Below are 13,203 nucleotides of genomic sequence, written 5' to 3' on the forward strand. Positions count from 1 at the left end.
ATTGGTATTTTTATTGGGGAGAATTGAAATCTTTGTGATATTAATATAGAGTCATCTTTTCCAAGAACATGTGATATCTTTCCACTTATTCATGTCTACTTTTTTTTTTTTTTTGGTCTTTTAAGAGTGCTTTTTAAAAGGTTTTTATTATAGAAAATTCAAATGTACACAGAAATAAAAAGAATAATATAATGGACCCCATGTACTATTACCCAGCTTCAACAATGAGCAACATTTTTAACAGCTGGAGTTCCTGACTTACAGGCAGGGTCCACTTCTTGACTCCATATTTATCTGACTTCAAAAGGGCAGTAGTGCTCTGGTGACTGTCACTCAAAGAGGAGTTTCTAGGTGAAGTGCAATGGTTATTACATTCATATAGTTTCTGGGAAAAAATTTTAAAGGTAAAGAGTTATGTTGATCTTTGAAATGTTTCAGATAGCAATTAACTAATGTTTTAGAGAGTAATTTAAAACAAAACAAAAGTAAATCCTGTTCCCTATCAAAGCATATTTGAAATTAAAAATCATAATTACAAATTCAGAATGAACATATGTCAAAGGTTTAATTTAATTCATTAGGTAGTGAGGGAACCAGTAAGATGGTAAAACTGGTTCTAAGTATTTGAGAAACTTGAGTTTATATAGTCCTTTCTTTAAAAAAAGAAAGAATGTTAGAACAAGATTGCTGGGTTAGAAACAAAACTGGTTAATGTCCTATAGGGTAACCTTTGGGTTATCTTTTCTATTAGATGGAAATCATTTGCATAGCTATTGGACACAAACCTACAGATTAATATGTAACTTCACAGAGTCTGGGTCCTTTAATTAATAATAAGTAATTCAGTCATTTATTCACCTAGAAAATTAAATAATTCTTTGGTGGACATGGTAAAGCCAGCACATCTGGGTCTGTGCGTCAAATCTGGCCTGCCACTTGCTTTTATAAAATGCTTTTGAAACACAGCCACACTCACTGACTATGGCGGCTTTTGCACCATGAGGGCAGAGTTGAGTAGTTCCAGCAGAGACTACTGGCCCACATAGCCTAGAATACTTACTTTTTGGCCCTTTACAGAAAAATTCGCCAATTACTATATTAAACAGTGTTTCAGGATGATATTGAAAGGACATGTTGCCAGTACCTAAGCCTTCCAGGATTGCAGTAGTTTTTCTTAAGAACCCAAATGAACATTAGGATGACAGAATCTGGTCTCTGCCTGGTATTTCTGTACCTAATGAACCTCTTATTGCTCCCTCTCTTCTGTATTTTTACTTTATGCATGTATATCTTTCTCTTTGGTGTTGCTACCTTTCTATTCTAGTTGTCTCTGTATCTTTTCCTGTAGTTCTGTCTTGTCCTCCTGCTCTTCTGTATTTCACTTTTTTCCTCCTCCTTAAACTGACTCTAATATGGAATGTTAATATATTTAAATATTGTACTGGTAAAGTATTATATTCCCTACTCTTAATTTTTTATTTTAAGCCCTTTAAAAAAAATTTTTTTTAGCTTATTTATTTATTTTTGGCTGCATTGGGTCTTCATTGCTGTGCACGGGCTTTCTCTAGTTATGGCGAGCAGGGGCTACTCTTCGTTGTGATGCGTGGGCTTCTCATTGCGGTGGTTTCTCTTGTTGTGGAGCATGGGCTCTAGGCACTCGGGCTTCTGTAGTTGTGGCACGCGGGCTCAGTAGTTGTGGCTCGCAGACTCTAGAGCAGAGGCTCAGTAGTTGTGGTGCACGGGCTTAGTTGCTCTGCGGCATGTGGGATCTTCCCGGACCTGGGCTCGAACCCGTGTCCCCTGCATTGGCAGGTGGATTCTTAACCACTGTGCCACCAGGGAAGTCCCTTAATTTTTAACTTAGGTCAATTTAAACTGTTATGTGCTTATCTTAAGATAAACCCAGAATATAAAACAATTTGAGCTATCAAAGATTTTATTTGTTCTATTAATCTCTTTTCTGTCACTTACGTCTCCTCCCACCACCAGTTGTAGCTTTCAGTTGAAGAAAAGTTCCCTATTCTGTTATAATTAAGCGAAAGGATTTGTGGGTGAGGGGCATGGAGATAAGACTTTCTTAGTCCTAAACTTTATGTTTTAGAATATTTCTAAAACAGTTTTTTCATGTATAGTTTTATGTAGGAAACCTTGAACAAAACAAAGTAACTGGGAAGCTACAGAACAGTTAACTTTTTAGTTCACACTTACTAAATATTGGTAGTTGGATGTTTGATGATGCAGTCTGAATACAATAAATAAAATTGCAGAACTAGAGTCCCGCTCAGTAAATATCCTATTTTCCTTTTCCTAAGTCTAAACATATGTTTTTCTATTTAGAAAAGGTTACATTTTGTTTAGATATTTAAAGTAATACCTTTCTATTCTCATATCCTGTATGAAATCAGAAGTAGTGCTCAATTAAAATGTTTTATCCCTTGATAAATAATGTTTTTTCATCTTCAAGATAAAGCAAAAGGAGAGAAAGAACAATACTGACACTTTATATGAAGTTGTATGCTTGGAAAGTGAATCAGAGAGAGAGAGGAGGAAAACTACAGCCAGTCCCTCAATTCGTCTGCCACAGTCTGGATCTCAGAGTTCAATGATTCCTTCTCCTCCAGAAGACGATGAAGAGGAAGGTAAATTGTAGGGAGAGCTTAATTTCTGTTTTGGGGTGGCGGACCATACAGACCTTTACAATTTTATCAGGGAATTGATAAAGTGACATAGTATTTTGAATTCTTTTAAGAGGACTGTGGGAGATTAAAAAGTGATTAACATAGGGCTTTCTTTAAGGTAATTGTAACCAAGTTAGAAAAAAATGAGATTTATAATTAGTCCTTTTTAAAATAATCAGTCTATGCAAGCTTAGTGTATTAATATAGCACATTTTAGAGCAAATCTGACACAGCTTCCACCTCAATAAATGTTCCCATCTCAACTGATTTATACATTATTGGATTTTCACACTGATAAGTATTAGGAATCAACCAGTTCTTTTTTTTTCCTCTTTTTTTCTTATGGTTATATCTGTAAACTGTTCTATCAGTCTGTGTTAAAAGATACTGTATAAAAGTGAGAAATGAAGGGAAGGAACACAGGAAAAGTGAAAGTTTGGGAAGCATTTTCCAGTTTATAATTTTGTACCAGAGCTTTATTTTTAAGGGCAAAAGCAAGCTGATTATGAGAGGTCATATGAGGCATGCATCTATGTGAGCTTCACAAGAAGTGTTCTAGAAAATTCATAGACGAGAATTCATTTCTCATTGTGGAGTATGTGGTGGAGCACCATGAATAATTTTTTAGCTGGAACTTTTAAAGTGAAAGGAGAATTCAGGGATAAAGGGGCTGATTTGGGCACTTCTGGCTAAGAAATTACATTAACAAAAGCATGGAGGTGGCAGGAATGTCTGATTGGGTTAAAAGTAATACATATCCATGACTATATGTCCTTTTTTCAAGTTTAGAGCAAGCTCTTACTTTCCACTTTCTGTTGTTCCCTGTAACTTCTGCTTTTTCTGTGACTAATCAGCTTAGGATCATTTATTAGCAATTTTGATGGCCACCAGTTACTAGATACTTAATATGTGGTAGACAGGTACTTTGTTTATAAAGTAAAGTAATACTTTGTTTATGTAGTCCTCACAAATATCCTGAAAAATAGGACTTATTTTGAATATACTTATTTTGAGCATAAGGCAATAGAATCTCAGAAAAGTGAATTTGCCCAGGGTCACAAAAGCCAGAAATTGGCAAGGAGGATTTTAATCCAGGTCTGTGAGTTAATAGTCTGAGCTCTATTCTGTCACCATCTCTGGGCATTTAGTTCACATAAAGCATTTTGAAGTGCAAAGAAAGCACATATGTTGTTTTTGCGAAGTCAGAGATACAATTTATAGTCTTCCTGCAGAGGCGATTTAAGTCATGTTTTAAGGCTGGGAAAGGTGAAATTGTTCCCACTGCTTGAGATTGTCTACTGTATAACTGGTTCTGGAGACTTTCAGTTTCCCTTCTAGGTCAACACTGCTTAAGATGCAGAGCAAATAAAAGTTTATAGAACTTTCCTCCCCTTAAACTCAGCAATTAAAAAACAACACCAAAAATTGAGAAAGGCACTCTATTTATTATGAAACCAGAGACTGTTCAAATCTCCATACTATAGATGTTAAAGGATATCTACCAGTTACAAAGAAATTTGGGCCCAACTAATAGATAACATCAGGATTGAGATGTAGTTCTAATCTCTAGCAGGCATGGATTTTTAATATAATTGAGGGGGTTCAGAAGGCCTGTACTGACAGCTCTTAACTGGGGAGAGGTAAGGACTAACAGCAGTCAGCAGTCCATGGGAGAATCAGGGAACACTAGAACACAAGCTCTGTAAAGGAAGAGAGTGTGTCCTTTTCTGCCCCACATTATTTCCCTGGTGTGTAACCCAATTCCTGGTATATAATAGATGCTCAGTAAATATTGGCAGGATGAGTAACCCTCCTGGGGTCCATTTCCATAGTGAAAAGTTAATGACAGGAGAACTGGGACTGAAGAAGACTTCAGCCATGCCATCTGGTAATTCTCTCTAACCGAGTATACAGACAAGGGAAACTGGTCCTGTTGTGATGTTTGCTCCATGGAAAGAAATGGCTGTAATCCTCTAAAGAGGCTCCTTATCCATAGGACATTTGTGCTCACAGGGCTGGAAGCCAGCAGTTATAAATGAGAGGTGTTCAGAAAACATTCTGAACACATCCAGACAGTAAAAGAGAATTTTGTAAGATAGGTCTTCCTAATCTCTTTAAAGGAATTATCTCTTGTAAATTTTAGTACATTTTTTAGTAGCTGTCGTCCCCCAAAGACGTTGTGTTATATTGACATTTTTAATGAGTAGTTACTTGAGGTATTTAGAAAGTAGGGCCAATTCTGGCAAAATAATGAAGCAGGGGAAGTTTGTCTTAGTGCACTGGAGCCTTTCTCTTTTCCTTATCTATCTGCAGAGGTCTCACTTATATTCAGTCTGTCCTCTTCCGTAACTCACTATGAAAACTGCTGATAATGTTCAAGGCATTATAATGTAAATAAGTTTAATAATAAGTATCCTGGATTTCTGAGCCTTTAAAATCAGTGCTCTCAGATATGCCATCTCTAAACGGATGCCAATTCATGATGTAATCATCAGAGGTGTAAAGATCAAAACTTTTTAAGGCAGGTTAAACCAAAAAATCTAGATACAGCATTGATTGAGGACACATGGAAACAAGTACTGTTGTACCCAACTAGTGCAAATATCAATTGGTAAAACCATTTTGGAAGGCAGTTTGTCAGTAAGTTTCAAAATCCTTAAAAGCATGCATTTTTTAACCCAGGGAGTTCTCTTCTGGGCATATACCCAATAAAAGCAATGAGATATGTTCATCCTGATATTATTTGTAGTAAAAAGTTGAAAACTCACCAAGTGTCCAACAAAAGATGATTATTAAGTAAGTCTTAGTTCATATTTTCCCTCCAATTTCATTACACTTTTCAATTTGTCTCAGATGCCTTTATCATTGCCACTTTTTTCACTGTCTTTATGTCTTATAATCTTTCACTTCATATTCACATTTACATTTCCTAATTACTTGAACTAAGTTTGAAATGATTCATTTTGGTCCTTTTTAAAATATTTTTGTGCTTTCTATTATAAATTATGTCATTGTAGAAAATTTAGAAAGTCATAAAAACATAAAGGAGGAAAAAGAATCATAACTCCATCACTCAGTGTTAATGTCTTGGTATAGTTCATTCCAGACTATTTTCTGTTTTTTAACATAGATTATAATGAAGATTTAGCTCTTATGTTTATTTTTTGTGGTATTTTGCCAGATCATTATGTAAACAAGTGTCAACACAAATTTACATTGTAAACATGTATCATAATTTATTCTGACATTCTCTGCTTTCTTATTTTTGTAGCTTATGCTTAGGTGGTTTGTAATTTTAACTGTTATACATAAGACTGCGATATATTTTCATGTATAAAGCTGTTTGCTTTGGAATAGGTGAGAGAACATACTCATATTTTGAGTCCTATCATTTTATAATTATATGGCTCTTTTCTGCAGTTGACATAATATAGACCTATATGAAAAGCAAAAGAGAATTAAAGAGATTACAACAACATTCCACCTGGGACCATTTTTATTTTCCTCGTACTTATAACTATACACTGAAAGAGAGAAATTATGATACTTTGTTCCCAGTAAAATCTTTCAAATTTGACTGTTATGTTTCCAGGTCATTCTTCTGGCTAGCATAGCCACCTCTGTTATCCTTTTTTGTGTGTTTTGTTTATTAAAGATAACGATGAACCTCTCTTGAGTGGATCTGGTGATGTATCCAAAGAATGTGCAGAGAAAATTCTTGAAACATGGGGAGAACTGCTGTCTAAATGGTAAGTTGTAATAGAATAGTTCTCCTTTTCACCTATAATTCTTATTTTATGGGTATGGAATTTTACCTAACATTATTGAATTTTGGAGCCAATAATAAAAACCTAAGTATGAGGTTCATCTGTTTTTAGAGGTTTATAAGGGTAGTAGTGAAGATCTGAGATCAACTTTCAAAATATCAGAAACCTAATAAATTCACATTGTTGCAGAAAATATTTATTCAAACATGGAAAACATGGGGAGAATAAACAAGAAAAGAAGTCATTTGTATTAAAGTGGTTAGGAACCACTGACTGGTTAAGATAATACACAGTTGTTAAGACTATAAACAATAATCAGGTTTAGAAGATGCTCACACAGTGCATAGAGCCATGGTAAGAGACTCCAGGTGGGATTTTTCCTTATCTGTGTTATATGCCTCAACTGACAGAGCAGCATGTTATAAACATGGTATATATTAATTGCTCTACCAATTACTTTTCCTACTAACACTTGTAAAATTCAGGAATTTCTCATCAGCTCAAAAGATGGTTTGACAACAAAATTAAACACTATCCTCTAGGCTGTCTAAAGAGAGTACACTACCTTCAGGTATTTATTAATGGTATCAGAGACAATCTGGTAAATCAAGTTGGTGAGGCATTTATGTAGTTTCCTTTCCCCATTGAGTAGGATGCCTGTATATGCTGAAAAGAGCTGAACTTGAAAGTGATCTGAGTAGTTTTCTATTTCTGACTTTCTGGTTATTAGGGTTGTCCGTTAGCTCCCCATGGACCTGTTATTTTGGAGTCTGATTTTTCTCGGAAGTTTTAACTGTTGAAACCTTCACTCTATTCTTAGTAAAACTGTCTCAGCATTAAAAAAAAACTTCATGCCCTTAAGGGATGGGACTACAAATGGGCATCATCTGCTTCTAGCACTCTCACAGTGCTTTACACTTCTGGTAAAACACTCTCCACATTGGGAAATGTCAAATGTGTACAGGAGGAGAATGCAAACCAAAGGATGGTTTGTCTTTACACAAGTGGTTTTAATAAATGAACTCTGCAAAAGCCCCCCAGGGGAATAGTTTTCATTTATTTTTGATATTCCTTTAGCAATCAGGAGACAAACCTGCTGATGCTCTCATCACAATATATTTTCAGTTCAGTGATTTTGGAGTGTTTGGACTGCTGCTGGCAGGAATTTCATCTGTATAAAAAGGTTTCTGCGCTAAAATAGAAATGTAATTGAGTCTTGACATGGTTATATAATAGCGTATTTAAAATCATTTATATATAGCATCTAAGTTTTATAAAATGAACTCACCAGCATTTTATACAGTTGCTTGGAGTTTGTTTTATCAAGCTTTGTTTATTCATTTTGTTATTCATTTGATTAAATGATATCCTTATCTTACTCCTTCAAATATATTAACTAAGTTTCCATCTGTCTCAACTGTCTTTCAGGGTGTTTAAAACAGTTTTTGCTGGTTTCAGTCATGTCTTTAGAAATAATAATACAGTTTCTCTTCTTCAATTCATTTTGTCATTATTTTTTTTCATCATTATTATATGTGTTCTGTAATAGGAACCATCCACAGTATCATGGAGTTTTAGAGCCTGGTAGACCTGGCTTCAAATCCTACCTCTCCTATTTCTAAGCTGTATGATGTTGGGCAGGTCACTTAACTCTTTTGAGTCTGTTTCTTCATTTACAAAATACAAGTCTGTAGAACCACCACTCAGGATTATTCTAGATTAAAAATAATAGACGTTGTAATGGTAGTAATCATAGTAAGAAGTAATAGATTTATCACGTATCTGGTGCTGTGCTAAGTTATGTGCTCTATTTCAACTATAACAACCTTATAAAATAGTATCCATTTTTATAGATGAGGAAATGGCTTAGAGATTAAGTCAGCAATTCTAGTTAGTAAACAGCACCCAGAATTTTTAACACAGTCAAGTCTGGTCCCAAAGCTGGTTTATTTAACTCTACATTAGATTTTAGTGGCAGTAATTAAAATAAATATACCTTTGTGCTCTAATTCTCCAAGTTCCTTTTGATATGAATTTTAGTCAATAAGAGAACTAATGTCAGTAATAAAATAGTATGCTGAGTTAGCTAGTTATTATTATAAGTGACATAAAATTATTCTGAAAATAATTTTATCAATATAAATCAAGCTAGGGTTATCAAATAATCCTGGGGGTTAGGTTTATTTTTTTTGTAAAGAGCCAAGTATAAATGTTTTAGGCTTTGTGGTCAATAGTCTCTATTGCAACTACTCAACTCTGCTGTTGCAGTGTGAAAGCAGCCATAGACAGCACGTAAAGAAATAAAAATGGCTGTTTCAATAAGAGTTGATTTACAGAAACGCATGGTGAGCCAGATTTGTCCCACAGGCCAAAGTGTACCAATCCTTGAATTAGGTAATAGGACTACTTTTGTCCTTTCTGCTCCCACCTGTTCAACTTTCATATAGTTTTTTTTTCTAAGCAAAGCCAAAACTATACTGAACTATCTATAGCTCTTATATTAGGGTGCTAGCATCACAGAATTAACCATTTTTAAGTGTACTGTGCATTATTGTGCTAGTATTCTGGGAGAATTGTGAGAAAAGTCTCAGACCTTTTTGTATTTTGATAGTGGTCATTTTGTACCAGTAACTTCTGTTTAAATCTGATAGTCACAAGAATTCCTCTGTGTCAGGATCCTGCTTTATGTGTCAGTAATGGTGGCTTTCAAATCACAAAGCAGCTATTATGTAATATATAGTGCATTCATTAGTCTTAGAGTTTGAGGCTACCTCAGTCTTGTAATCAACTTCCCTGAACTTCTTTCTGCATCTGTAGAACTGGAGATACTACCACATACCTCAGATGATGGTTGTAAGCAGCAAATAAAATTATGTGCAAAAGCACTTTGTAAACTAATACCAACATTTCAAGATTTTTTTTTATAATTTAATGCTGTGTTTCCTTTATTTATTGTTTGTTTATTTATTTGGTTACACCGCGTCTTAGTTACGGCTCTCAGGCTCCTTAGTTGTGGCATGTGAACTCTTAGTTGCGGCATGCATGTGGGATCTAGTTCCCTGACTAGCGATCGAACCTTGGCCCCCTGCCTTGGGAGCTCAGAGTCTTAACCACTGCGCCAACTGAGAAGTCCCTCAAGATGTTTTATTCCCCCCCCCCCCCAAAAAGTATTTTAGGGAATTCCCTGGCGGTCTAGTGGTTAGGACTCTGTGCTTCCACTGCAGTGGGGGCATGGGTTTGATCCCTGGTCTTGGAGCTGAGATCCCACATGCTACACAGCACGACCCCGCAAAAAAGTTGTTTTATTTCCCCCATTTTGTAGATGAGATAAATGAAGCTCAAAGACTTTAATGACTTGTTTTGATGTTAAAATAGTACAGTAGAAACTTTCTTATCCACCATAGTTATTCAAAAAAGTTACTGGAAGTAAGGTGTCATAAAAACTGCTGAAATCATATATCTTTATATTTATTCTCACTTGGAACAAATATATATTTAAATGTAAAAATACACAGTTTGCTTATCAATTTTGATGCAGCGTCGAGCTCTTATCTTTGGCTATGTGTCAAATGATTGGAATTTTGCTTTGTTTTTCTTATACAAACTACAACCATAAAGCTGTGGTTTCCAGTTTTGCTTTTTATCAAAAAAAAAGTAGAGTAATAATTTAAAGATACTTTAAGAAGCAGTCTGACTTCAGAATTCTTTCCTCCACTCAATCTTTTACAGTTACATTGGCCACATCTAGTTCAATGACTTTTTTTAAAAATATATTACCTTTATTAAGTCTTTGTATATCATTTAGTTTAGCTTTCATAAAAATAACACTCTTTTAGAGAAGCTGTCTTTTATGCACTTATGGATTATGGCTTTATTTTTAGGCATCTTAACTTGAGTGTGAGGCCAAAGCAGTTGTCATCCTTAGTAAGAAGCGGTGTTCCTGAAGCTCTTCGAGGAGAAGTCTGGCAGCTGCTAGCAGGTTGTCACAACAATGACCACCTAGTAGAAAAGTACCGAATTCTCATCACAAAGGTAAGGGGATGATAATTCAGCTTCAGCATTAGTCCTTTTAGAAATTTATTATAAAAAGATCATTGTGGCTATTTGATTTCTAAGAATTTTATATAATTCGTTTATCTGATGTAAGAGTAGAACTTTCATACTTCTGTCCCAGAGATATTTCTAGTGTTGGCACAAAGGAGAAGGCATAGGTTTTCTTCCTTCCTTTTCACCTCAGAGGCAAAAGATGGCCTCTACCCTTTGTGTATGAATCTCTTTTGACTATAATTTCATTCTTAGGTCAGTTGTGCTGTGCCATGTGTAAAAACTTTCGTTTGTTTGTTTATGTATTTATTTATTTATTTTGCGGTACACGGGCGTCTCACTGTTGTGGCCTCTCCCGCTGTGGAGCACAGGCTCCGGACACGCAGGCTCAGCGGCCATGGCTCACAGGCCCAGCCGCGCCGCGGCATGTGGGACCTTCCCGGACTGGGGCATGAACCCGCGTCCCCTGCATCGGCAGGTGGACTCTCAACCACTGCACCACCAGGGAAGCCCTCCTTTCTTTATTTTATTTATTTATTTATATTTTTGCGGTACGCGGGCCTCTCACGTTGCGGAGCACAGGCTCCAGACGCGCAGGCCCAGCGACCATGGCTCACGGGCCCAGCCGCTCCGCGGCATGTGGGATCTTCCCAGACTGGGGCACGAACACGTGTCCCCTGCATCGGCAGGTGGACTCTCAACCACTGCGCCACCAGGGAAGCCCCCTTTGTTTATTTTAATCCTTTTCACACTTCAAAGAAATGTGCTCTTTGTAGATAAGGCCTAGTCCTAGTTTTTACAATTGGAAGAACATGGTTCTTTTATCGTAAACCATATTCCCTTTTAGTTCATTCCTCTAAAGTGAAGAATTCTATTTTTTATAGTATCCCCTTCTCAAGTTCATGAATTGCTCAAGGTTTTGCAAGTGAAGCAACGAAATTTTTCCTTGTACAAGTATACAAGAATTTAAACTAATTTTTTGCAAGGTCAGGCTGTGCTTTGTGCCTTTTGTAGGACCCATGGTACTGGTTATAAGTTTTGTTTTTGTTTTCTAAAATTCTTCAAGTTTTTATCTTTAGGAAGCAGTTTCTCCAATGATATGCAAATTCCAAACCTGAATTATGAATGAATTTCTCAGAACCCCCAGTAATATATGAAAAATTTTCAATGTGACAAAAGGTGGGACTTCTTTTAAAAATATATTAAAACGTTATGAGGTGAATAGTATCTCTATAAAACTATAATTAAAAAAAAAACCTTATAGGTAAGGACAACATTTGAACATGAAATCAGATCTTTCCTCAGCAGAAATATGACTTTTTTTTTAATACCTTTATTAGAGTATAATTGCTTTACAATGGTGTGTTAGTTTCTGCTTTATAACAAAGTGAATCAGCTGTACATATACATATATCCCCATATCTCCTCCCTCTTGCATCTCCCTCCCACCCTCCCTATCCCATCCTCTAAGTGGAGAAAAATGACTTTTATTTGCTCAGAATATTAGTGTTTCTATTCATCATCTTGTTTCCAGACAGATGTATTTTCCTTCAGGAACTAATATTCTGTTTCCCTTCATTATGTTGATGTTATTGTTTAACCAGCTATATTGAGTGCCTATTACAACCACAGTGCTGGAGCTAGGAGGTCAAACACAAAAGCAATTAACATAAATCATGTGATAGTCTGGAAAAGCACAGTGGGAACCATCAAAAGGAGTGATTAATTCAGCCTGGGGGAATAGGAGAGTCTTTATCAGGAATATGATGTTTAAGATGGGTTCCAGAAAAGACCTCCCCAGGCCTGGAAGAATGGCAGAGCGTTGTACTCATAGTACCATTGGAGACATGGAAGAACAAGGTTATGCAACATGTATGGCTAGCAAAAGTACACTTAGTTGATTTTTTTCTTTTATTGGTAAATCCTATTTTGGATATGTAATTATAACATTTTGAAATCCTTTGAAATGTTTGGCCAAAAATTATTTCTTAAATATTTTTGGTGTGGCTACTCATAGAGATAATTTAAAGACATGAAGTATTTGGGCTTCCCTGGTGGCGCAGTGGTTGGGAGTCCGCCTGCCGATGCAGGGGATGCGGGTTTGTGCCCCGGTCCGGGAAGATCCCACATGCCGCGGAGCGGCTGGGCCCGTGAGCCATGGCCACTGAGCCTGCGCATCCAGAGCCTGTGCTCTGTAGCAGGAGAGACCACAACAGTGAGAGGCCTGTGTACTGCAAAAAAAAAAAGAAGACATGAAGTACTCTATTTTTCTGGTTCCATGAAAATGGTGATATCTGTTTCTCGAATAGGAACCTGGTAGTTGTTATTATAATTGACATTTTAAAAATTTGCTCTGAATTTTTTTGAGGGGAGAAACTACTTTAAATTTTTTTAAATTTATTTTTACAGCAAGCTGTAATTTACATAGGCTAAAATACACAACTTTAAAGTGTACGGCTCCATTACATGTGAATACACTGCTCTGATCATTACCAAAAGGAAGAATATATCCATCACCCCAAAAAGTTATTATTGTCCCTTTCTATTCATAACCACTCCTACACCACCCCTGAAAAACCAGTACAGTAAGTCCCCTACATACGAACCTTCAAGTTGCGAACTTTCAAAGATGCAAACACGTTTGCATGTCCAGTCATGTAAGTTAGTTCACGTATCTGGCGTACATTGTCACGTGGTGCATCATGTACAAGTGG

At 36.2% G+C, this 13,203-nt stretch overlaps 1 protein-coding gene across 2 annotated transcripts in view; it reads left to right on the forward strand.

Moving 5' to 3' along the window:
* RABGAP1 (RAB GTPase activating protein 1) overlaps positions 1-13,203 on the forward strand; it is a 159,591-nt gene that overhangs the window by 69,233 nt on the left and 77,155 nt on the right. For both annotated transcript variants that reach the window (XM_079928051.1, XM_079928050.1), the window contains exons 11-13: positions 2,465-2,639; positions 6,334-6,427; positions 10,327-10,477. In XM_079928051.1, the coding sequence (XP_079784177.1) occupies positions 2,465-2,639; positions 6,334-6,427; positions 10,327-10,477 (420 nt within the window). The remainder of the gene's footprint in view (positions 1-2,464; positions 2,640-6,333; positions 6,428-10,326; positions 10,478-13,203) is intronic.

This window comes from Stenella coeruleoalba, assembly GCF_951394435.1.
Source record: "Stenella coeruleoalba genome assembly, chromosome: 7".
Lineage (NCBI taxonomy): Eukaryota > Metazoa > Chordata > Mammalia > Artiodactyla > Delphinidae > Stenella > Stenella coeruleoalba.